Genomic DNA, 27,636 nt, shown 5'->3' with positions numbered 1-27,636 from the left:
TAAAATTAAACTGGTTAAAATTTGTGCTTCCCTTATATTATCAAATTGTTTCAAACTGTCCCTCTGTCTACAGTAAGCTTTTGTTTACCTGAAAGTCTTACTGACTCACTAAAATCAAATGTAGGCATTAAAAAGCTAATTTGCAAATTACTGTTACTATATAAAAGGTTTGGAAAATTAATTGTTGTGGATAAAGGCATGATGTGTGGACAGGACCACGATGGAGACTAAATACACTATGGGAGTACAGATGGGTGTGATAATAGTAAAAGTAGCTCTGGTCTTTACTGTGGGCGCCGGCAGAAGGCTGACCTCTGGTAGTGGGCAGCATGTCTGAGAGCCCCTGCCATGCGGTCACCATCTCGGGGTTCTTCTGATCAGCGAAGTTCTTCCAGATCCGTAAAGCTCCATCATCTGAGAAAAACGACAACATGCAGAGAGATTAGAGCTAGACTGTAATGTAAAATCCAGAGATAGAAATAACAGTGCATTTTATTGTTGAAAAATGACGATGTGGCACCATATGGATTTTATGAATTGCAGTATAAGTACAGAGCAGTGGGTGGAGTTAGAGGGTAGGTGAAAACTATTTTAGCACGCAAGCCTCAAATGTAGGACAATGCAAGATTATTTAAACATGCATGAATCAAAATGCAACTCAGAGATTGTCTACTTTAAGATGTATGTAAATTACAGCATTCAGTCTGAGTACGGTGTCACTGCTTGGACAAAACTAAACAAATGCACTTGGACATGCAAAATTGGATAGACTGGTACCACTAAGGCATTTTAATAATCTTGTGATAAACATTTATAATAACTCCTGCCCCAGTTTTTTATGTTTTAAAAGAACCTATGCAGTTTTGTTTGTTTTTGCTTGTATTGTGTATTGTGTATTGTACTGTGTTTTAACAAGAGCTCATGAAAAAGAGTCTGGTACTCTCATTGGGCTCTCCCGGTATAAACAAAGGTAAAAGAAAAAAAATGAAATTACTAGTTTACCTGTGGTATGAGAACAGAGTCATGCAGGGTAATTGTTCTATTCTGATGACAAATGGTTCTGAATTAACATGGGCGCTCTGTACCATTTTGGAGCTGGGAAAGTCAAGTATTTAAAGCTGGTTGCTGCTACAAATGAGTCGCAGTGAGATTTGAAATTTAGCTGGTGGGCACGAACACTCAGGGAGGTTATGCAGAGAGGAAGTACAAAACTGTTTTGGGAAATCACTGCGTTGTTCTTTGGTGTGAAAAGATATGCAGTCATTTGCAGGTGGTGCTCAAAAAAATAGAGACAAGAGTGTGAACTAAAACGAAGGAATTGAGAGGGACTAGCAACACCAAATAGAAACCACAAGGATATTAAAGAGAAATTTAATGCATACAGTAATGATGAATACAATTTTCTGATAAAGTGAACATCTCGATATTCAAGGTTTTGCAATTTGGTGCATTGTTCATTCAATACTTTGCCACACTTACACAATGTGGATACGATTCTGTGCAAAAACCTTCTGACTGAAGTGTCTTGCTTAAGGACATACTACAAATATGCAATGCTGCCATAGGAAATTGACCGTTCAACCTTTATTTGGAAAACAACTTAGATGCTACTGTAGTCCAATAATATATAATGACAGAACATATTTCAACAGCTCATTCATTGTTTAAATTGTGAATAAAATATAGTTGTAGATAGTTGAAGCAGATAATTGTGCCATAAATGATTTTGTTACATTTATAGCAGTTTAAGGGCCAATAAATGATGTGGTGTCACTTTGACAAGGTCTCACTTTAACAAGATCAACATCAACCCCAATTTTGGTACAGATTTGTGGTTTACCTGTTGCCGTTAACAACAGTGAACAGTCGTGTCCATTGAGATACTCCATGGCTGTGATCCGTGTGTAACGAGGGTTTCCATTGTAAAAATAGTCCAACCTCTCGCCTTTCTCCCAGTCCCAAAAACTGCAAAGACAAATGGGCTTTTTTTAATATGGATACATGGTTTTGACTACACCTTTATTAGCCTTTATAAAGCATTAACAAAGATTTAATAAATAAAATTGTTTATTAGCGATGATAAGGGATAGGGTGAAGCGATAGAGTTAGTTATTCATTATTTACTCCTTCCTAATAAGCTTTCTGTTCATTATAAATCATAATTTATAATGAACTATTAAGGTGAATGAACTATTAAAATTATTATGAATAGTTTAACAATACTTCACATATTAAGACCCAGTTAATGTACCATGACATTTATTAACAATCCAGATGCCAGCAATATTTCAGAAATGGTGACATACTTAAGTTTCATTAACATAAGTAGCACGGTACATAAATATCAGATTTTTTTCTATAGACATTTGGTTGGTTTAATTTATTGTACGACTGGATAAAATATCTAATGCCATAAATGTATTCAGAAATCCTAACACTTTTATTAAATTGTGAATAAATACACTTTTTGATTGTAAATACCTTTGATTTCTTTCACAATTAGCTTCATAGCTGTTTTTTTAAGACTATAAAGTAGTCACTGAAGCTTTAACAATAACCCATGCAGTTGAGAGAGTAGTGACAGACCAGATGCTGTCCTTGTCGGCGACGGCGATGCAGGTGTTGAAGGGGTGGAACTTGACCACAGACGGTACGCCAGGGTTTCGGTTGATGAATATTTGATCGTCCAGACGGGAAATACCTGCCACAGAAAAAACAAGGACAAGCATAAGGGACTGACGCAGTAACATGATGCAATAACTAAGATCTTATTACAAAAAACTACACTGTCTCCTTTTTGGCCATGGGGCATTTTATGAACAATTATAGAAAAAATATCTGCCACAGAGAGACCAAGGACATGCATAAGGGATGATGCAGAAACATGGGCCGCTGTGTCAATTCGCCAAAATATTTTGTTAAAGTTATGAAGTAGCTACAGTTGAGAAAAAAATCACCTTGAACGTTATATTTGCCTATTGATATTCAATCTAAACAGAAAGAAACGGCTGCGACGACGACATCTTGATTTTTCTTCTATTAAATAATAAATAATTAAAAATAACATACATAATGTACGTATCGTATGTTCAAAGACAGCGGTGGAAGTGCGGTCCGTGGTGTAGACCTGTCCCATTTCAGCAAGATGGCGGCTACACTCAGGATTACCCATTCTCGTCCGGAAGCTTCAAACTATACTTTGAGGAGTACTTCGAAGGGTACCTTCAAAAGGTGCATTTGGCGAATTGAGACACGGCCATGGTGTACCATAGCTTAAGAGGAAACTATGCATGACTATTTCCTTTTCACTGGAGTATTTTATGAAAGATGAAAACACTAGTTTGTACTTTTTCTCATCTTACATATGGCGATGGATATATAGACAAAAATATATATCAACATTTATTTTAATTATCTTGGTACAATATTTTAACAATGTATCAGGAATGTGCTCAAAATGTCCTGTAAATGTCTTGATTGTGATTCAAGTATTGAAAAAAAAACAAAACATGAATGGACCACAAAATGGCAGAATGATCACTTTAAATTAGAAAATTACACTAGACTTTTTAATTACTCAACTCGATTATCCAATTTGCACATCTCTGATATATTTCCCCCCTCTACTTACATAGCTTTGTTTAACAACTACTATAAATCATTATACAAATTGTATTATTAAGCAATGGACCACAGGAAGACTAGTTGATTACCACAGTAGCAGCTAATGGGGATTCATAAAAGCATTAACAGTGTTTATGCCAATGATCCATGCAAATGAATGAAGAAAACTGTAAAACCAACTTAACAACTTTTAACATTTTTTAAAAGCTTTTCAGCTCCATCCCATACTGTAAGTGTAGTAATACTCCTCTCTAATTGACTTGTATATTAAATGTTTCATCACAAAATAAATTAAATAAATAAACAACAATTTTCATTTTTCTTAATGTCTAAAGTAGATTAGTCTTTATTGTCTCCTGTATGAGACACAACAACACAGGACAACAGACAATGGACAGTACAGTCACTCCATATTTACAACACCAAGAGCATACGACATAAAACACACACTGATTAGCACATGTATATTATTGCACATTATCACCCAAAAGTAGCCATCAGTTAATCCACATCACTCCATTAATGTCCACTCGATTTTTTTGGTCAAACTCTTTAACACAAATCACATGCATCTCTTTATTATTCATCGAGTTTTTGAGAAGAAAAAAAAAAGAAGGTGACTTCACAAATTAAGATATATGTTGCGGCCGGGAGGGAAGAATAAAATTGTTGATAAGTTGAGTGCATAAATTTACACAAAATACACGACAGTCCTTACCACTCTGCTTCATAATGCAATTTTAGGAAGATGATGAGGAGGACGCACCAGAAATACCCGAGTGATTATGTGACAAATTAAAAATTACAGCATTCCAACTAACTAGAATGTGCAAGTGCGTAGTGAAGAGGTCTAAAGACGGTCGCTATCTTTCTGTATGTTGCCATGGAAACTACACGTGCAAGCTTCCCCAGTCTGTCCTTGGTGTCTACCTGAACATACGCTGGAGAGGATGATAATTGCAAGAATAAGGCAAAGAAATCTATCACAATTCATCAAATATGAAGCAGTAGAGCTGGTTAGAGGAGATAAATAGTACAGTCAAAGATTTTGGTTAAAAAGGTTTGTAAACATCGATTTCTTTGTTTGTGCTATGGGCAAGTACAGAGCAACGACCAGAAACAAGCCTCCAGATTTTGGCGTATGAATTTTGCATCAGAAGAAAAGAAAAAAGTTAAAGAAGACTGTCGGCAATACTGTGTAGTTACTACAGAGTATGCATTAATTTTTCACTGGTTTCCATTCCTCAAAGGCATTAACAGGTTGAATTTATGTCATGTGCAGGAGCGTATACTTCTCTCGTGAAAATGCACTACCGGTAATCATTTTTTGCTCAAAGTGCATTACTACACAACAGTCTGCCACCTGATTGTCTTCTGATGTTGTGGCTTTGTTCCATATGTTCTATAATATGGCATTAACCTTATCCATATTGCATTTATTCAATTACAAGGCTTTTTATTGCTACAATACCTTGAAAAACAATAATGTAACTCCATCTTTATGGAGACAAGCAGGTGGTGGGTCCTTGATAAGAAAAGTTATATAGTTAAGCATTGAGCTAAATCTATACTATCTATATTTACTGAATTATAAATGATAAAGCTCTGGCCAAACTTCAAGCCCTGAGATAATCATCTCAGAGCTTGAAGTTTGTCCAGCTGACAAAAATAAACCCTGTATTACCCCATGTGCCCCTTTCTGTGCCCCTGTGATTACAATAATCTATCAAAGTTCATGTGTAATTAGTTTAAATTTGTGTGCAAATGTTTTTGCAGGGCCAGTAATTATAGCAATATCTAAAATATTATGACAGTTGAACAATTCAACAGTTCTGTATCCAAGGCAACTTATTCCAAAGTGAAATTGGTTACATACCAGATGCTTTGTCTTCCTCTCCTCCTGTCATTTTAACTTGTGTGCAAATGTTTCTTTCATTGGATAAGGCCTGTATATATTATAGCAATATTAATCAAAAATCATCTTTAAATATTATAATGAATATTATAATATTATAATTTTGTGAGAAGGGAAAACGTTGACTATATGCTTTGTCTTCTTAAAGTTGTTAATGAGTACTACCTTTTAACCTCTTATGCAGTTAAAGACAGCTTCAAAGCCCTCCTCCTCATCTTCCTCGTCTTCCTCATCCTCCTCCTCTTTCTCATCTTCCTCCTCCTCCTCCTCCTCCTCTTTCTCGTCTTCCTCCTCTCCTCGTGCCATCTCTTCACAGCTAAACAGACTGAATGGGGGCAGCCCTATCACTCACGCATAACTGGGAGGATGCAGGGGAAATACAGTGGAAAAAAATCTAAAGTAGACTAGTGCGTGAGCTGTGACGCCAATCGACTCGGCCGCGTGTGAGAGGAGGGGGACTCAATGACGTTAGCCTGTTAACTATTCTGTTTGAAAACATGCTTTGATTGTGCCTGTACAAAAACTGGGTATAGCTGGTAGCTACGGGTGAGTAAAGCTTCTATGTGAGCAAGCATATGACTAATAATAATGGAAGATATGTTTGTGATATTATATACAAGCCTTTACCTCTTTTCATTGGTGCAAAAATACAGTAGTTTTGTACAATACAATAGAAGTAGATCTGACTGATATTCTGTGAAAAGGAGATAAAGGTCAGGGTTGCGCAACCAATTAAGAAAATCTATTTTTGACACGTGCAGGACATTGACCCGATAAGTGGAGCCCTACAAAGTAATGAGTGAAAATAGAAGTAATAATAATGAATTATTACACACTTTTGGATTTTGTAGAAAATATGGTGTTTTTATTTTTTGTAAACTGCATATCCAGAGTTGGTGAGGTATTAAAAGGTGGCATTTTGATAATCATCTATACAAAATAAAGCCTTAATGAAAAGCATCTGTGAAATAGTCAAAGTTGTCTTGTTCAAAACTGCTCTTTCCAATAAAATGAATACAGGTCTAATTTGAATGTTTCACACCTGTTTTTTAATGCTTGAAAACATGTTTGAAAATATGCTGGGGAGGGTACAGGGTGGGGCCTTGTCTTGACATTGGGATTTTTGGATTGGGCATTGGGAATTTCTAAAGCTGTTCAAGTGTTGTTTACGTTTTTGTTTTTAAGTTTGTGCTTTCATACTTTTTTGTTATATTTTATATTTATTTTAATATTTTTTAATAAGTTATGAAATGAATTCAAACTGAAGAGCATATTTACCTCTCTGAGTTATGTTGCGGCTCTGTCTTCTCACTCGGGCATTTCTCAGGAACCTCCACTGTCGCTCCATCCTCACTTGGCTCTCCAGATCGTGCTCCTCTGGGATCTATAGGTCAAATACAAGTCCTTCACTGATTTGTTTAGATGTTACAAAAGCAATTACAGTATATGAATCATTCCAAGTCATGACACGGCTAAAATCAATCAGTTTTTTTTCCTCAACTTTTTTTCTGTTTTAGTTCACGGTTTGGATTGATAGGAGAAATCACAATGCTCAGAGGAAACCCACTCAGACACGGGCAGAACAAGCAAACTCAAAGAGGCCAGGAAGGAACGGGAACCTTCTTGCAGAGAGGTGCGAGCCCTAACCATTCATTCAGTATGTCAACGTCCCCATTAGCTGTTTACTTTTATTAGAACAATTAGATCAATTCGTTACATCAAAGTGTATAAAAGTCACAATACAACATGTTTTGTAAAGCACTGAGCCTATTAAAAAGTTTTCAATTGTTTGGGATGGTATACAGCACTCAAACATCTAAACTCAAACATACAATCAGATCACATTCAATGAAAAACAAAAATATATTAACACTGTAGCCCTTCTGTAATGGGACCACCAGACTTTAATCTAACACGCAGGTTCAGTGAGAGTTCAGACTGCTGTAATGTTTATTTATGCATGTGGTGGCTGCTCCATTGGACTCCTGTTAAACTGTTATGTCACTGTGTAGGAGGGGGGCTGATCCCTCTTGCTGATGGAGAAACGACTGACTTTATCGTTCATGACTTTAACATGTGTATTCGTGTCACTCTGACAAAGAACACCAGTGGTACGATGATATTTCAAAGCCCTACACGAGTTTTCCATTTCACTTATGACTATAACGATCCAAAGTCATTATCTGAATGTCTCTTGGAAGTCTGGTCTCATCTGATCTGGTTAAAAAAATTGGTAAGATGCGTTGGTAAGATTTAAAATGGGATGAATACATAAGCCTCCATTGTTAAGTCTATAGCATTTTGAAAGACATATCAAGACATGTTTAAACTTGAACTGAAACTCGAACATATTTTGTGCAATTTGATCAGCTTTGACTTACTTTTGACTTGGATTCATTGCCAGTTAACAACATGTAATGTTTCACGTGTAATTAAATAAAATATATTTACATACAGATTACTTGTCCAATGTCATTATTTTAACTTGCACTTCACATAGCAATATTGCAAATTATCATTCAATAAGATACAGTAGGTCGCCGAACAGGTAACATCTATGACACATTACATATATACTAGAACTAAATACTTAAATGTTCAGTTGTACTATTTATTTGCTTGCTGGCAATTTTATAATAAGGTTTACTTTAAAGAAGGTTCACTGGTATTATCCTACTTTAAGCTTATTGTGTCAGTGGAATAAGGTTCTTTCATTATGTCGTACTTCAAAATTTGTTGTGATATTCTGAAGTACAACATACATGAGATTTCATATTTCACCATTTTACTATAGTACAGGTCTTATATAACGTTATGCATATGCACTGTTCCTTAAGCTTTGCTCCCAGGCTGCAGCATTACAACAGTATTTATTACAGTGAGTGGAGCGTCCCTATGGTTGTGTATCCTTGTGTGTGGCTACTTAGCATTCAGGAAGAGTGAGCCCCTTGCCTTTGAAAAATGCCTTATAAGCAAATGCTGCCAGCTATATATGCCATTACAATTCTTTATTTTTTGCTATGGGTTGTTTACAAACATACCGTGCAATAAAGGAAAAGGAAATGTTTTTAATTTGTCTTTAATACATAATCAGAATTATATTAGGGTTTACATAATTAATGTTAAAAATACAGTCATTTGCTTTCTAAAGTATGGCTGGTTGATCCTACAGGGCAGTTTTATTACTCAAGACACGAGGTAAGTTTTGATAGTGTTGTTTGGTATTAGGGGATGCATTAAATTACACTCGTCATACAAAATAACTAATACTTCATTTGATATGACCCCCCTAAAAAACCCTTAACATTGTATCATTGATTCATTCTTCACACTTTGCCATGTATTAAGGTGGTTCTGAGGCTGAAAGATAGAGATCTGGATACCAGTCTTCTGAATATCAACACTAGATTCTTCAAACTTTAAACTACACGTATACATAGGCAAAGAGGATGAAGTGTGTTGCCCAGGAACACCAAGTACTATGCTGTTAATGGAGCTACGATTAAACCACCAATTTTCTAGTTTTAATACAACAAATGCGATAATATTCCAAGCCACACACATGCACAAACACACAAGCAGCCCACTGCCTGCACTCCCTGTTTAGTATGTATTCCACATGTGTCTCCATGGAGTGTGGCTGGGAACAGTATTCACACAGCAGGGATATAGCGCCAATGTGAGAGGCAATGGCCCGCAGACTGGTGGTCCAACATTGTGTCGGCCACTAATGTAACGCATAATGAAAGCCTGAGGTGAAAAGTATGTTTGTATAGGGCTCTTGAATACTATATCCTCCTGGGACATTCACCCACTCTATATACAGTGCAGTGAATCAATGGCACAATATGCAGTCAAAAGTATGCGGATGCAAATGAGCACGACTGCTATGCTTCATCTGTAGAAGTAATATTGAAATTGTACACAGCAGTGAGTACATGTGTAAACCAGGCTACAGGGAATTTAAGTGTGTAAAATACTCAACATTAGTAAGCAATGTAATTGGCAAGTCCATTCATAGTAGTATATAAAAGACTGAAGATTGGAAAATACACCCAACATTTTTTTCCCATTTAAATATCTTATGTTGAATGAACACACACATTATTAATCATCCAACAATCTAAATTATTAGCTGAAAAACAATATTTAAATGGAAAAAGGTGACATAACAAATTTAAACTGTGTAAAAATAGATTCTGTAAAGGTTCTGTCTCAAAGATGTGAAAAAAATAACTTTCATTTTAAAAGATTTGCAGTGGTCCAAAGTTATTCCTCACTTAATGCATTTATAGCATCATAGTTTTGTTGTGACGGTAAAGCTAACAACATCTACCATGCTAACGTGCCCTTCCTGCTTATCAGACAGTAAAATATTTCATAATTCGATGCAGACAGTACACAGAATACTTATTGTAAAAAGCTGCCTATACAATATATCTGTACTGGGGCAAAACCAGTTTTGTTTCAGATTGGATTGCATCAGAGTGGCTTGTTGTAAATCACAGATTCTGAGGAGAATGTTTGAAAAAGCAACAGTGGCATTGGAAAGAAGGGAAAAGACCATGTTGAATATATCTTTGAATGCTGACTATACATGGCTTTTCCCAGAGCGAGACAAGAAACTTTTCCTTCATATTGTATAGAAGAGAGTGTATTCTTGCCTTAAACCTGGAGCGCCAAACCACAGAACTGACAGGTGGATAAATGCATGAGGTGTCCTGCATTAAAACATACATGATGACCTGCGCCTTGAGATATGTCTTAAACAGGAGAAATTAGAATTACTCAAAAAGTGAAGTGGCACTGTTAGTCAAATAATTTTTAAAATAAGTACAATAAAAAGGGCTACTTCAGAGGAAATGTAGTTGTGCACTGCCACTGCAGACAAATAGATATGGCTGGTTCAACACTAGAAAAAAGTTTATTATATTTTCTCAATACAAAAAGAAATGTCCACAGGTGGATTGAACATGATTGGATATAACATGTTATTTATGAATCCAATAAATGTGTATTTCAAAAAGCTGTCACCAGATTTAGCAGAAAACAATTGTATTATCAAACGCCTATTAGATCAGCTCACTTGAAAATCAGAAGTGCCTCCTCCATAAAGGCTACTGCAGCTGCCAGGACCTTTCTAATCACCTCAGTTCCACATATGAAGAGATTTTTCATTGTCCTTGGCCTGCACAGTGCTGCTGCTGACACAGTGATATGATAACCTGTGTGCACACTTTGAGGCAGTCTCACACACACAGCATTGTAATGGACTCAGTTTTATGGCAGCACTCAAAATTTTGCCAACACAGCTTTTCGATTCGCTGTACAGTTTCTCCTCCTCGCTCTGGTATGCCATCTCACGTCTCCACCAATCAGCCTGTTTTACCTCTTCTTTTTTTTAACAGTGTTTATGCTTTTTGAGAGCCCCATTCGCATCAGTATTTGCCCTCAAAGTTCTTCTATAAACTACCATCTCTCTTCATTTTAACCACTTACAAATATTTATTGGAGTTTTTCCTTGCCGCAGGTCTAAGGACAGGACTGTCGGTTAAATGAGCAATTTTGTTAAATCCTGCAAGGTGACTGTTGTGATTTTGGGCTATACAAAAATACATTAAATTGAATTTAAATGAATAACATAATGTTTGATGCAGGACTAGATACATAAACTCCACCTACAACCACATTTCAAATAGACTGGGCAGTGCCTGGAGGACTAAAGAAAAGAGTGAAGGTAAAGGAAAGGCAGTGTCTGGGGGTATAAGAAACAGTGTGATTGGTCTAACATTTCAAAACTCTGTCTCTGTAGCCAGGTGTGTGTAATCCAAAACACACTGCTGTAATCAGGACAGTCTTCTGTGATATCACCAAGCATGTACAAGATAAATGCAAGACAGAGACGTTTAAGAAACAGGGACAAAATTAACAGTATAAATCAATGTAAAAATAGTATTCATGCATTCATCCCATGCATTGCAGTGACAAAAATGTTGCTGTTTAAACTCTTAAAACAAATTGGACATGTGCTTCCACCAAGTTGATTTAATAAAACAGACATCAGAGCCCCTCTACAGTGCATTAAAAAAGCCCCTTTATTTTTCAATAATTTTATCGAGGATGGAGTGAAGTTATGGCTCTCACACATTTCAATTATTTAACAGAGCCATCTTGTTCTCACAGTAAGCACCTCCTGACTGCCTGAAGTTTTCTATAGGAGTCTAATACTTCAGAAAAAACTTCGGGATCATGTCCTCATAGGGCTGAGTCACCCTAAAGTCACAGAAAAATGCCTTGACAAATGCGCAACAGTAGCAGAGTTCACATAAATATTTATATAAAACTGAAAGAATAACAGTTACAAAGTACCTCAGCGTTCCTTAGCAACTGCTATTAAATAAGGTGTATACTATGAAGAGAATTATAATGGTGATTTTCATAATGATACTTTTTTGTTGTTTTTAGGTCAGCAAGGTAAGTGCAGAAAGTCAGTGTATAGTTTAGAATTTTTTATTCAAGGTAATTTATGAAAAATAAAATCTAGCCCAATAGCATTTGAAGAGCCCAGATACTGTAGAAATATCCCTATGTCAAAATTATAAAAACTCACACAAGGGGTTTAAGCTAGGGAAACTTAATGTTTTCTCAAAATGATCACGCAACTAAAAGTGTATTACCTTCATGACCGGTTGAGCAAAATACTTGGCGCTCCAATCACACAGGCCAGTTTGTAGAGCGGGGCAAATGTAGTTCCTGTGTCCACCGGGTTCATCTCCATCTTCTGTAGCCTAAACAACAAGCAAGTTATTTAATGCCGCTAAGCTCTATCAAGTGCTTCAAAGTCCTACCAAGTGTCATATTAGAAATAAAAATAATATATAAAAAAATTGAAAATAGAAAGGTGCTTCAATTACTACTCTAATTTCTTTATTCTTTATTTTCCAAATCAGTAAGGGTTAATTCGTGGTGTAATAATTGTTGAATTTCAAAATTATCTGTGTACCTTTTAGCAATAAATTAATAAATACATTTTTTATTGCACTGAATATTTTGGAAAACATGAGTCCACAGTATGGCCATAGAATCATACATGGGTCTCTATGGATCAATATAACTCAGTGCAATGATATACTGTAGGTAACCATAGCCATAAGAATACCTCAGTAATTCTCATGGGAAATTATTACATTTCTGTAGTGTAGCATCAGTGACACACAGGACAATAATGCAACCATCCACAAATCCTGAGTCAGTTACCTGCTCGGGCCCCTTGTCAAACATTTTGCGTGTGCGAGGGAACTGGTGTGAGTGCGGTTGGGCCTGTCCTCCCAGAGTCGGGGTGTAGGGGGGTCTGGAGGCCGGCTGTTCTCTGGGCGGAGGTTTGGGGACTTCATTGGTCAGACTGGAGCTGCTGGTACTGGGCATGGGAGGAGAGCCACTGGAGAGGGCATACATTCATACATTAATGGGATATATTTACATATATGGCGTTTCTATCATATTTGGAAAGTCAAGATTTTACTATAGCAGATGATTATATGAAATAATATATATATAAAAAAAAGCAAAAACATCTAAACATCTTATTGTGACATCCATGAACACATTTAAAGGTAAATTGTATAACTCTCAATACTTAAGAAATACAATATACAATATAATAGAGGTGAACAGCCAATATTTTAACAATTTAATCAACTATAATTATCAAGTCACTGCAAATTTCGTATTGGCTTCTGTTTTTAATTTGTTTTACATTTCTTCCAATTGAAAGTGAGATATCATTTGCATAGGTAGTGGATATAAAAAAAATACGAGAGAGAAACGAATGAATCAATTACATCAGGAAAGAAAATATCCCTTTCCTTTTATAATTCAATAGCAACAAAACTTTCTTGGTAAACGACTTGAACAAAAGTTTAAGAGAAAAATCATTATGCATGCATTACTTGAAACCAAAGTAAAACACTCAGTTACTCGATATTAATGTGAAATGGTATCCCCCTAGCAGCTCTAGCACAACAGTACATTCACGACTGTTAATCCTTTTATCACTTTGTGTGTTACATTTTGCTAACGGCTGACTCATACTCATTCTTCTGGTCTGTTTGTACTGTATGGGAGGCCGTGCTGTGTGGGGGGCCGTCTCTCACCCGGCCGGATGGATGTGGGTGCCTTTGCTGGTAGGACTCGCTGGGGCGGAGACTGAGATCGAGGAGTCCAGGATTCGCTGTGGCCGGGCGTTCATTGTGGCCTGTCAGACAATTGATGTAACTGTTAGTGTTAATGACATCTGACAAGTGAAACTGGTGTTCAGAGATTTGAATGTGGAATATATTATGCACAGCAAGTCTGAGATTCAACTAGCAGTAAGCAATATGGCATAAAATTCTGTATTCTATAAAGTTCATTGTGTCCTTAGGCAAGACACTTCACCCACATTGCCTAGTATGAAAGTGGTGTGTGCGCGAATGATAGGTGGTGGTCGGAGGGGCCGATGGCACAGATTGGCAGCCTTGCTTCTGTCAGTCTGCCCCAGGGCAGCTGTGGCTACAATAGTAGCTTATCATCACCAAGTGTGGAAATGAATGAATAATGACTATAGTGTAGCACTTTGAGAGGCTTTGACAAGCCTGTAAAGTGCATTACAAGTGTAAGCCATTATTATTATTATTATTATTATTAAAATTCAAATTACAGTTTTGGGAGGCAGAGCCCATGACACTCAGGTGGTAACAATGGCATTTGGTGCTGCACCACTGGCAAGAACAATAGAGGTAGCTTAGAGTTTTTCCCCTGAGAGAAAATCACACTATGACTATATTTGCAAATCATCATATGGCCCAGTTGCACCACCCAAGTCAGAATTAAGCTGATTTTTTTGTGTAATATGAGTGATAAATTATCTATGTGATGTCATGTAATGTCTGAATTTTTTATTTGACCTCATAGATGCTAGAAGCTGGTTTAGCTAAAATGTTAATTTATTTTTACCATTATACAAAGATAACCCAAGTAAACATAAAATGCAAGAGAAAAATATTATCCAAGCCTACATGATCCTATGTGAAAAAGTAACTACCAACCTTGTTAAAGGATGAGGTAACTGTGATTAATCATATGATTGCTGCCAGACCTCTCAAATAAAGAGATAACTTAAATAGAACCTGCCTGACAAGGTGAAGTAGGTCATATTGAACCCAAGGCATTATGCTGTGATCCAAAGAAATTCAAGAGCAGATAAGAAGAAAAGTAATGTCTCAGTCTGAAAATCTTTCTAAATCTTTAGGACTCCAGTGAACCACGGTGAAGGCCATTATCCACAAATGGAGAAAACATGGTACAATGGTTTCCAGGAGTGGTCGAGCTACAAAAAGTATCCCAAGAGCACAGTGACAGCTGATCGAAGAAGTCACAAAAGAACCAAGAGCAACATCTAAACAACTGTAGGCCTCACTTGCCTCAATAAAGGTCAGTGTTCATGACTTAACCATAAGAAAGAGACAAGGAAAAAATGAAATGTATGGCAGAGTTCAAAAGCGAAAGCCACTGCTGACAACAAAGAACATAAAGGCTTGTCTCACTTTTGCCAAAAAAAAACATCTTGATAATCCCCAAAGCTTTTGGGAAAATATTCTGTGGACTGATGAAACAAATGTTGCATCCAGTTACATCTGGCATAAAATGAACAGAGCATTTGATGAAAAGAACATCATGCCAACAGTGAAACATGGTGGTGGTAGTGTCATGGTTTGGGGCTTTAATGTTCAGGACCTGAACGACTTGCTGTGATTGAAGGAACCATGAAGTCTGCTCTCTACCAACAAATCCTGAAGGAGAATGTCCGGCCATCAGTTCGAGACCTCAAGCTGAAGTACACTTTCGCAGCAATGTGAAAGACTCATTGCCAGTTATTGCAAATGCTTGACTGCAGTTGTTGCTGCTAAGGGAGGTTCACCCAGTTATTAGGTTCAGGGGCAATTACTTTTTCACATGGGCCATGTAGGTTCGGATGGCTTTTTTCCCTTAATCACTATAATTGACACTTAAAACAACATTTTGTGTTTACTTCTGAGTTATTTTTGTCTAATATTTAAGTTTGGTTGATCTGAAATGCCTAAGGAGAAAGGTGCAGAAAAGTAAGAAATCGGTAAGGGGCAAATACTTTTCCCCAGCACTGTAGTGGAAAGGTGTCAGAATACAGAGGGATTACAAATGTGTCACATATTGCACTTTATATTAAACAGGTGGTCAGAAGTTCTCACATAACTTACAACCCCCTAAAAATAATAACGATTTGGAGAATTGAAAAAAAGACTGAAATTATGAACAAAATAATATAAGAATGACATTTCAGAACATGTTTGTACAATTCTAAATTACAGGGTTAGCAGATTTATGCAGAATAACACTGGATATTTTGTTGTTTGTGGAGGTACTTCAAAAAGCCCTTGCAATTTCCCAATTTGCATCAAAATTGTGATTTTAATTTGATTGTGATGAATCTTGCAACCCTATATAATACTCTTTAGGTCAGGGGTGTCAATGACATTTTCACCGAGGGCCACATCAAAATGGCAAAATGGCTGTCCTCAAAGGCCAGATGTAAAATAAATGTAACTACTTTTTAAACTTTGAATTAACTGTTTCTGCATTTATTACTTATTCAAGTTACAAATATTGCATATTCATTTGCATAGATGTAAAAATATGGCTGTGTAACAGCATATCTCTTGATAAAATGACATTTTAAGACCATCATACCTTTTAATTTACCCTGTTGAGGGCCACATAAAATGATATGGAGGGCCACATTTGGCCCGCGGGCCTTGAGTTTGACACATGTGCTTTAGGTGGTCATAATGTTAAGGCTGACTGTGTGCATCTACAGTAACATGAACACAATTACAGGCCAAACCTAATAACCTAAGAAAGCTGCATAAGGTGTGCTGCTCTTTACAAAGTTCCCCTTAATTTGCAGAAGCGTATCTCATTACGTGGACCAGGTAATATAACCTCTTCATTGTGAAATGTCTAATGGAGCTCATGAGGGAGGGGCAAACCTAATAAAGACAATAGCAGCAACAGATCTGAGATGAATAGCAGGGCTGTTGTTTACTAAAGTCAGGTACAGAAGCTCTGCGGCATAGACCACTTAACACACAAAACACATTTTAATACCTTGAACTGATAACTATGCTAATTACCAAATTGTGGCAGTTTTTCCTTGTTCATGTCTCAAGGCTAAGATGTAACACAGAGAAAAGTTTGTTTACCAAACTTGCAAGAATATGTAAGGGATAAGGATACACAGATACTGATACCAGTACCGTACTCATCAATGTGCTGCCGATACCACTATAACTACGCTTTGTCTTAATTTGACACTCACTGCTTGCCTCTCAGCTGAGCAGTGTGCTCTGTGCAGTGAGAGCACATTAAATGCCAACTGCACATTAAGCTCAGCTTTAATCATATGTGATGGTCACATGAACTATGACAACATTTCAGGACTCTTAAAGGTTTTTATAGTTCACAAAGGATATCAGCGCAGTTTGTATTTAAGATAGATAATTTTGGCCATTCCTCCTGACAGAACTGGTGTAACTGAGCCAAGTTTGTAGACCGCCTTGTTCGCCCATACCTTTTCAGGTCTGCCCATACATTTTCCACACAAAACTGACTTTGTTATCCTTAAGCATCATCCAAGCAGGAAAAGTCAGATTCAATGTCAAACAGTGAGAAAAAAAGGGCATGTGTTTTGTTTTATTATTATTATTTCTTTCTTCAGTTCTGGTCAGATTGCTGGTGGACACTGCCTTATATCTATCTGAAGGGAGGAGCTAAGTACAGTGAAACTCAAAACACCTATTGTTTAGTTTCTGTTTGTAAGCTAGGTCTATTGTGTTTTGACCTAGTGATCAGACCTGGATAACTGTGGGATTACACAGATATTTTGGAGTAATGGCTTCTTATTAGCAGAGTGGCCTTTCAGCCCATGTCCCATCTCCCTCCCAGACTTCCCACTCCCCAGTCATTTCCTCCAGGTGCTCCTTGGGGACATAGTCCCTCTGGTGTATCCTGGGTCTTCCCTCTGGCCTCCTCCTAAAGGGGCATACCCAGAACACCTTCCTGGAGAGGCATCCAGGAGGCATCTGGAACAGATACCTGAGCCACCTCAGCTAACTCCTCTCAATGTGGAGGAGCAGGGGCTCTACTCCAAGCTCCTCCCTGTGTGACTGTGCTCCTCACCCTATCTCTAAGGGAGCACCCAGCCACCCTGTGAAGGAAACTCAATCTGACCGTTTGTATCCAAGATCTTGTCCTTTTGGTCAATACCCAAAGCTCATGACCATAGGTGAGATTAGGAAGGATACAAAGTGGTATGGCAATCAAAGGGTACACTTTACTTTCAGCATTATAAGTACAATATACAGCAGCCACTAGAGGTCACTTGCAAGTATACATATTGTGCTGGATTCTACTTCAGGGAGGGCATCCTAAACAAAATGATCCTTTATAAACACAATCTAGATAGCAGATTTACTTTAGCACAAAAGAAAGAAACTGCACAAAGAAACTGCAGATGTTTACAGAAGAAGGCCAGACTTTTCATAGATAATTGAGCAACAGTTGCAGCCCATCAACATGTGGCAAACAAACATTAGGCTAACGCAGTGTGGCTTCTCTTTTTAGGACATCTTGTGCTAAAAATCTGTGTGAAACGGATGTAATGGCTTCTCCAAACTGCTGTGCTCCATGCTGGGACCAAAACACAACTTTGTTAGCTTCTTAAATGTTTAATTGTGTAAAAGTGCCAGCGTAAACCAATGATTTTGTACTGGTCAATTATTAAACATAGCACTAAAACGTTTGGCAAAAGAGGTATGCGTTGAAACTGAGAAAATGAAGGCAGACTAAAGTCAAGATAAGAATTATAATTTGTAGGTAAAATTGGTGTTATAATTTAGACCTCTGAAAATAAGTTAGCAAGCAATTAATTTTATGGGAAGTTCTTTTGGGGGAATTGATCTGGTTAATATTTCTCTGTGGAAACTTGAATTGTTAAGTAAAACTAACTTCATGTCACTACATCTATAAAAACACAGTACAGCTAAAACCTCAAATGCATTACACCCTTCCAATGTACACTGATTTCAAATGGACCTTTCTGATTTAACATTCAGTAAATAAGCATTAAGTAACTTTTCTGCTTGACTCCATGAATATGTTGCTTTCTTTGTACCGGTAATCTTCCTCTTTAGAGAAGCAAGTCTGTCTGTAGTAAGAATGGATATGTTTCAAGATTGATAGGTTTTCATACTGAGGAAAATTCCAGGGAACACAATACGATTTCCATAAAGACCAGCAGGTGGTAGAAACACGGAAACAAACAGCTCACCAGAAAAGTTACATAGTGCATCTTTAAATGTGGGGGTGAGGTGCCATCTCCATTAGCAATAATATTCTTCCTGGGGCATATTATATTCCACCAGTTTTTTTTAAATTCAATTCAGAACTTTATTTTTCCCGTTAAGGTCTGGCACATTCACATACTGCATACATAAAAAACAAGGGTCACTGATACCATTGGTTAAAAGAGACTATATAAATGTACAGATGGTAGTAGTTAAAAGAGGTTCATATACTCCTTTCTTTAGTGCTGGTTCAAAAGTCTAATTAAAGTTGGCACAAAAGAGGACATGGCCTGCTCGGTTCTCAGAGCAAGGAGAACTTCCTGCCAGATGGGAGCAGTCTGTACTGGTCATGGAGGCAGTGAGTAGAGTCTGAGGAGATCACCGTTTTTAATGCCAGAGTTTGGAAGAGAGATCCAAGATGTTCCAATGATTTTTCCCACTCATCCTGATGATCTTATTTAGAATCAGAATCAGAATCAGAATCAGAATCAGAAGACTTTTATTGCCATAGTCTGTGAACACAGTTCACAAACTAGGAACTTGCTTTGGTGAAAAAGTGCAACATAGGGGGCCCTTAGTCACCTCACTCAAAGTGCCAAACTACGCCAGGATGCTGAAGGTTAGAGCTGACCAGACAAAACTATTATGGAAGAAATGAAGGATGAATTTATGAACCTGCAGTCTCTTGAGTTTCTGGAGCAAGTGTAAATGTTAACACTTTTGTAGCCTTTGCGAGATTAGCTTGTTTTTTTTTTGTTTTTTTGTGCTTAACTCATTTCATCTAATGTTCTGTGGCTAATGCTAGTCTCAAACACGTTATGATTAGTCACACACACACCCACACCCACACACATGACTGGCTGTAGAAAAATATCTCACTTTCTTTTGTCTTGGCTTCATGCAGAGTTCCACTTCCTCTGAGAAAATGCCTGTTCAAAGTGTTTAATGCAGCCTTCATCGTCGTAGAGTGAGTTCATTTTAATTACCTGCTGACCTTGTTCACTTTGATACCAATCAATAACGTTTGACATTTTAAAATCCTAATTAAGAGAAGGCAGTATCTGCATGAGGCTGATGTTAACGTGGGTGAACTCGGAGTGAACAGAATCAAACTGAAGAGAAAAAGGGCTGTGCAGACGACATTGCGTTACAGGCTTTTTATGACGCAAGTGCCATTCAAACTAATTAGCCAAGTTTCACTAGATTTATAAGTCAATGTCACTGAGCTGCAAGGTATTATATCCGGTCAATAAATCTTATCTAATTGCTTGTGATGTGTGAGTGTCTGTAAATACATACTTTTTTTTTGTTTTGTTTTTTTGCAATAATTTTGCTATGCTTTGTTTTTCTGGTACTTTATAATAAACCTTTAACATTAACAAATACCTTGAAAAACATGCATTCTTACAGTGACCAGGCGTTCCTCTCCACAGATCAGACCTTTAACTTGGCCTGGAGAATTTATCTGCTTGTCTCCAAGAACATAGACAAGTTTGATGCCATACTTTTGAAATTTCAAGGCAAAGCGATATCTCCATGGATACATACACGTGGCAGATACAGATAAATGTAGTTATTGTATTACTGACATACAAAGGGAGGGACAAATATACCTACAGATAATTTTTAAGCAATGAGTCAAGTGACAAATCAAACCATTTTATAAAGTAGATTATTTCTAATGTGCAAATAAGTAAACAACGCAGCCAAAATCATGACAACATTATACATTCTGTGATGTTGAACGGTGTGACTCACGACTTAGATAAAAAAACTGAATAGTATTAAACAAGTCGACATGAAAAGAAGATTTTCTGAGTACTCCGTTATATTATAGTTATAGTTTCACCAGCAGCTAAAGGCACTGTAAGATTACAATGGCATTTGAGCTGGTGCAAAGCAGAACTTGAGTGAAATGTGTGTCTTTTTCAGTGCCTTTCTTAAAACCTGGCAGTAGTTTTATGTTGACTGTAGGCAGGGTAATATCTCTGAATATCAGAGCACTCCGTCACAGAAACCCAACACTGCAGATCTGTGCCGCAGTAAGCCAGTTTAATGCCTACAATGGTAAACAACAGTTACAATTACTCTGCTACATTTGCCTGGATAACTTGGCATATAAACTGTTCCTTTTGTAATTTTATCCTTTTATAATCATCATTTTTATGATATGCTTGAATAATTAAAATGATTACATGCTTGAGAGCACATTTGGCAACCTTCAGCAATACAGACATTAGAGGCAATGTAAAATTTAAAGGTGCATTTTGTAACTTTTCTGGAGAAGGGTATGCCAATGCAGATATTATTGCTTTGCCAAAAATGTTCCACATGACCATGAGATTAAATTCAAGTACAGATGTTTTTATTACTCAAACATACCCATACAAACATACATTCTTACTGTGAGCAGGGTCACCTCTCCACAGAGCTGACCTGTAAGTTGTCACCTGCTTGTTTAATACCATACTGTGGATAATTCCCAGCAAAGCAATAATATCGCCATGAAGACAAGCTTGTGGTGTATCTTCCTTCAGAAAAGTTTAATTGTGGAATGACCATGTGCCAAATCCACCAGTTTCAAGATTTCCAGATTATTATTCGATATTTTGCATGTACTGGCTCTGGCTCTACTCTGGCTCTACTCTGGCTCTACTCTGGCTCTACTCTGGCTCTACTCTGGCTCTACTCTGGCTCTACTCTGGCTCTACTCTGGCTCTACTCTGGCTCTACTCTGGCTCTACTCTGGCTCTACTCTGGCTCTACTCTGGCTCCGAGTCTATTCTGGCTCTATTCTGGCTCTATTCTGGCTCTATTCTGGCTCTATTCTGGCTCTATTCTGGCTCTATTCTAGCTCTGCTCTGGCTCTATTCTGGCTCTGCTCTGGCTTTACTCTTTTGTTTTGATGCTCTTTAGTGCGAGTCTGTTGATATGTTGTTGTAAAGGTAGGTATGGGGACAAAGTGTTGTTGCTGCCAAGAAAAGGGAAAAAAAAGACGTGAAATTTTGCCCTGCGGTTGGAGCCGGGACGGACTGTGGTGGTTATTATGGCTCCTTAAGTTACGGCAGCCCGTGCTCTGCCAAGCCGCGGGGACTCATTGGCCCTTAATTGCATTTGCACCGAAGTAATGGGCTTCTGCAGGGAGAAAGTGCCAGTAGGAGGGTGCGGATTAAGTACTGGAAACTCATCTTTTTCGCATAAGCACGGGGCAAAATACGACCAGCAAATAGACAGTCCCAAAAGTCAATTATAACGCTCATATTACATTCAGATGTTCAAAATGGGGAGTGATGAGACGATAAGCAGAAAACAGTTTCCTGAAATCCCTTCATCACTACAGTGTGGCGCATATATGATGATACACTACCAGTCAAAAGTCTCATTCACGTTTTTTTCTTTATGTTTACCATTTTGTACATTGTAGATGCACAATGAAGACATCAAATACAAAAAGTAAGATACAATCTGTTTTTTTAAATTAATCAAATCACTCAAAATATGTTGTGTTATGTATATTTTAGATTAATATACCTCAACGTAGCTACTCTTTGCTTTGTTGACAGGGCTGAAAACCTTTGGCTTTCTCTCTCTTTCTCTCTCTCTCTCTCTCTCTATTAGTGGAGTGCCAAGAGTGTGGAAAGTAGTGATCAAAGCAAAGTTGATTGTTTTTAAAGAATATAAAATCTAAAACGTAAAAGGTTTGGAGTCATTTCACATTTTTTTATTTACTACATTCAATATTTGTTCATGCCCTCAGTAAGAATGCGCAATGTAAGTAGTCACGAAAGTAATGGAAAAAAAAACAAATTAAATGAAAAGTGTGCCCAGAAGTTTAACTGGTAGTGTATTTCAATATTTCTACCTTGTATGCGATGCTGTTGAGGACCCTCATGGCCAGGTCGGACACTTCAGGGAAAGGGTCCGCTGCCAGATGTAACAAAACTCTCCATATCTGTGTGTACACGCTGTTAAAAGACACACCTGGAAGACACAAACAGACAAACATTTAACTAATGGGTTCATAATATGTCAATACAGATAATTCATAAATGGGATACTTTTGCAGGCATGGGTCAGATGTCAATGACTATTCAAGACAAACACCATTATGTACTATTAAGTTAGACGAGAAGAGCAGATATTTAGTTTAGATAAAAATATGCATGTTTTGAACTATGCCCCGACAAATGCACTGTAAATGTCAACGTGACCTATGTTGGTTTGTAAGCAATAGGCTATGACAACATGATGGACGTTAAACACAATAAAATGTGAAATAATAAAATGTTATTAAGGAAAATCATTTTTTCCAGGTCAGACTGAAACATCTAATATATGTTGTATATAACATTTGTTTTTAATGTGTGTGTGGATGGTAACTAATATTCAAATTGTAAAACTTCAAAACTGACAATGCTTTGAAGACCAACTGAAATCTATGGGACCTTCAATGAATGATTCTTGGTTAAATATCTAAACAACCTTTCAACAGTATCCCAATTTAAAGATGCACTACGTAACATTTCTGGTGAAGGGTCCACTACCTGCTTTTCTCCAAGGAGATGTCACTGCTTTGCCTGGAATGTGGCAACTTATCTATATTATATCTATATTATATTTATATTATATTATGCATTATATAGTATATGTTATACTATTTCTATATTGGAGTGGAGCATTTGACGCTACCAAGGAAAGTTACCGGTCAGGCCCATGGAGAGGTGAGCTTGCTAATAGTAATATGTGTTTTTCCAGGTATTTTTAAAGACTCGGAATTATAAATAAGCAGGATAGAGACGTTTAATGCCATACTGTGGAACATTCCAAGATAAAACAACACCATCTCCAAGCGGCAGACCCTCCATCAGAAAAGTCACATAATGCACCTTTAAAGAAACAGAATTCAAACATTTAAGTGAATGGTACTCAACACTTCCTTTGCCCTTATCCTTCATAGAAATAGTTCTGCAGCTCTTATGTCAGATGGTTTTGTTCTGTCACGGTTCTCATCTCTTCAAGTGTCTTTTTATTCTAAGGTGAGATGTATTGTTGTACAAATGCTGCACCTGAGACAAAGTGCTTCTTTGAAATGTTACTAACCTTGACCTGTTATGAGACAACAGCAGTGGATGTCTGTCACTGAAATAGCCTGGTTTTGTCCCTATGACATTTTGTACGGAGCTTTTGAATTCTGTCTAGGAAACAGGCATCTTAGTTACCATATTTTCTGAACTATAAGTTGCACTTTTTTTCATTGTTTGGCCGGCGGTGCGACTTATATGTGAAATTATTAAAATATATAATTTCTCCATATCTCCATTATTGTCGCACTGACAACTGTGCGAGGGCACTCTAGGTTTCTGTACCAGTACGGCAGCCACGCAGAAGCAACATTTCATCTACTTCCGGAGCAGGCGGAGTTGTTCAGAAGCGACACCGAGAAAGAAGAATTCAATGGATTTAGTGATTTGGAGTGAGATCAACAGTAAACTTGTTAGCTTGTTTTTTATGCTTTAGATATTTGATTAACTGTTAATATTTTATGTTAACATACCAGACATGTATTCAATTTGCTGTCTATGTTTCATGTAGCTAAATAGATATGTGTTAAGTAACGGTTGATTATACATGTTACAGTTCACTTGTTTGTGACCAATAGATGGCGCTGGAGTATTTGTAATACCTATAAGAAAATTTACTTGACTCATTTTCTTTTAGACATTTCATATTTAAATTCTTTATTTACTTACTTATATATGCTTTTTACTTCATTATTATACATTTTTTTGCTCCGGAGCGACATATAGTCCGGAAAATACTGTACTTCATCCATTCAATAAAATTTTATGAATTGGATAAGATGCATTATTGCAAGTGAGTTGTAAAATTAGCATGTTTAATTCAGCAGATCTTTCCACAATGGCAGTGTGATCAGCAATTATCCTCATACTGGGTTTACATTTTACGTGATCTGCTGTACATCTATATCTCTATAATATTTTATCTTTGCAAGTAAGCCACAAGGACATTGCATATTAAAAGTCCATGTTTCTGTTCCCCTCGTGTTAAGGGAATTCCAAATTCACTTATCCATTTTTTTTACATTAAATCCTTGACTTTTCCTTTACCCTGGAGCTGTTAACCCTTCATGTACCTGAGGTGAAGAGACAGAAGTGTGGACAGGAATAACAACCAGGAGTTACACAATTAAACCATGTATATAATAAAGAAACCTAGTGATTAAAGTATGATTTTGTAAGGTATAATAAAAATATATACATATCTGAAATTACATTATAGCATTTTTCATTCATAATGCATCTATAAATAAACCTAGAGGAGACCAGTTTGCAGTAGCTAAAATCATGTGTTTCTTGATTAACAAAGAGCCAAAATCTGTATTTTTCAACATGTATTATATTGACACATATATCGATCCATTACCCATATTCACATGTATGCATAAAAATAAAATCTAACTTTTCTGTTACGGACCCGTTTCACAGTGAATCTTAATATCGATTTTCTTGCTCCCTGCTAAGCTTAGAAGAAAAGTAGTTCCAATATAATACACAACAGACTTGCAAAAACTAAAAATGCATGATTTTTTTCTAGAATTTTGGAAACAACAAATTAAAGAAATAAACATAAGTAATTTTATACAAAGAGTCGTTCTTCGTCATCAGGATTGAAGGTCTGATATTTGGCAAAGATCTGCTCCTCCTTTCTCTCCCTATCAACCTCAAGAAATAAACTTTTACAAAACTTTAAAAACACGAGTGGGTCTGGAACTGCATCCTGTCTCCTTGATTCTATAGGGCGTGATTGACAGGCAGATTAACCAATCAGAGAGAAGCATACTCCGTAAATAAAGGGGGAGAAACAACACAGGGGACTAAGAAACAGCATGGATTTCTGCACCAAACTCTCTAAGTTATATATTTTGTTCTGAATGATACACTGGGCCGGTCAGGCAAGCAATTTTATACAAAGAGTCGTTCTTCGTCATCAGGATTGAAGGTCTGATATTTGGCAAAGATCTGCTCCTCCTTTCTCTCCCTATCAACTTCACACTGCATCTGTTTGTAATGTAGGTCAGCAATAAATGAACACCATGGCAACATTATTATTCACACGGCTCTACTGTACAAAACCAGGAAAGTACACACATTCATTTCATTGTTCACAAAAACGAGAGAAGAGGCTTTCCAACCAGCATTTTTATCAGATTGAGAGAAAAAGTAAAAAAAAAATCTGAGTGAAAGAGTGAGAGAAGAAGAGGTGATTAGGCTGGAACCTAAGGGGCAGGATATGATTAGCGGCGGTGGCGAGCTTGTTCGCGTTGCTGCGGTAAACAGCCAGTGACAAATGTGAGCTATAGTCTCGCTCCCATTTAACCGCCACACTACATTACAGAGCACACAAATTACCCATGCACCCCTCTGACAACTTACTCTACCTCGCTCGCTCTCCTTTTTTTCACTCTCTCTCCATTACTTTGTCTCTTTTCCTCCCTTTCTCCCTTTGCTCTCTCTTTCTCTCACTCACTGAATCTTGACTTTCTTTATCACTCTTTGCCCTCCCTCCTTCCAGCTTGCCCTTACCCTCCAATGTTTTCTTCCTCTCCTCTTTCTTACCATCTCTTTCGTCCCCCCCATGTCTTGCACTCTTTCTCCCCCTCCCTCCAAACTCCCTTTTCCTGTCCCTTCCTCTTTCTTTCACTCACTTAATCTCTTTTTTGCTCCCTTCTTCCATACCTCCCATTCCCCCATTTTTCTCTCCCTTCCTTGTTCTCCCTTACTTGACCTCTCCCTCCTTAAGCTACTGATATTTTATTTAAACTTGCTAAACTTTATTTTTGATAACTATTCTTCTGCTGGTCGGCTGCATGTCTGTAACAAAAAGAATTTTCCCTTGGGGATGAATAAAACTAATGCTGATTCTGATACCCTGCCGTTTTCTCTTTTTCTGGCTTGCTATTTCATTTCTCTTCCTCACTCTGTAGCTGTTCCCCTTTCTCTCCCCTACTTACTCTCCTTCAGTTTTTGCTCTCCTCCTCTTATGTTCACGCTCCCTCCATACCTCCCTTTTCACTCTCCCTCTTTCTTGCTTTTGTCCATCACACCTCTTTGTTTCTCTCTTCCCCCACTTTCTTTACTGTTTTATCTCACTCTCCGTAGTTTTTCACCCTCCCTCTCTCTCTCTGCCCCTGTATTTCTTCCTCTCCTCTCTCCTCTCTTCCTCCATCCCTCTCTACTGTCCACATGAAGAAGTGTGGCACAGCCCATTCGTCAGGTGCTAGCACTGCGCCCGTGTCCCGAAATGACACTTGTATCATCCAAATATGTGTGCTGACTGGGACGGACGAGCAGTAGTAAAGATGTTAACTATTGCCTAAATGAGCCTATCCCTCACTGTTTTATGGGCTCCTCAATTCCAGTAGACCACATAAAATACTTTAAACACAGCAAAGCCATTTTTTTGGGAGCTGTAAATGAACGTAACATAAAAAATGCAAGAGAAAGTTGGAAAGCAGAGAATGAGAAGTTCGTCCAGACTGGGATTTGTCTATATTTTATAAAACGCAAGGGGCAGTTATATGTGGGACTAGACTTAAAGTAGTCACAAATGTACAGTACGCAAATAAAAGTACGTTTTACAAATGACTTTTTAATAATA

At 37.4% G+C, this 27,636-nt stretch overlaps 1 protein-coding gene across 1 annotated transcript in view; it reads right to left on the bottom strand.

Moving 5' to 3' along the window:
* Positions 1-27,636, bottom strand: part of rptor (regulatory associated protein of MTOR, complex 1) — a 221,095-nt gene that overhangs the window by 28,538 nt on the left and 164,921 nt on the right. The window contains exons 22-29 of the mRNA XM_055221347.1: positions 22,820-22,938; positions 13,693-13,793; positions 12,797-12,977; positions 12,217-12,327; positions 6,818-6,923; positions 2,587-2,701; positions 1,841-1,965; positions 313-414 (exon numbers count right to left, since the gene is read on the bottom strand). Coding sequence (XP_055077322.1) covers positions 313-414; positions 1,841-1,965; positions 2,587-2,701; positions 6,818-6,923; positions 12,217-12,327; positions 12,797-12,977; positions 13,693-13,793; positions 22,820-22,938 — 960 coding nt within the window. The remainder of the gene's footprint in view (positions 1-312; positions 415-1,840; positions 1,966-2,586; positions 2,702-6,817; positions 6,924-12,216; positions 12,328-12,796; positions 12,978-13,692; positions 13,794-22,819; positions 22,939-27,636) is intronic.

Source organism: Periophthalmus magnuspinnatus, chromosome 1 (genome assembly GCF_009829125.3).
Source record: "Periophthalmus magnuspinnatus isolate fPerMag1 chromosome 1, fPerMag1.2.pri, whole genome shotgun sequence".
Taxonomy (NCBI): Eukaryota; Metazoa; Chordata; class Actinopteri; order Gobiiformes; family Gobiidae; genus Periophthalmus; species Periophthalmus magnuspinnatus.
This window is presented reverse-complemented; position numbering and strand designations above follow the sequence as displayed.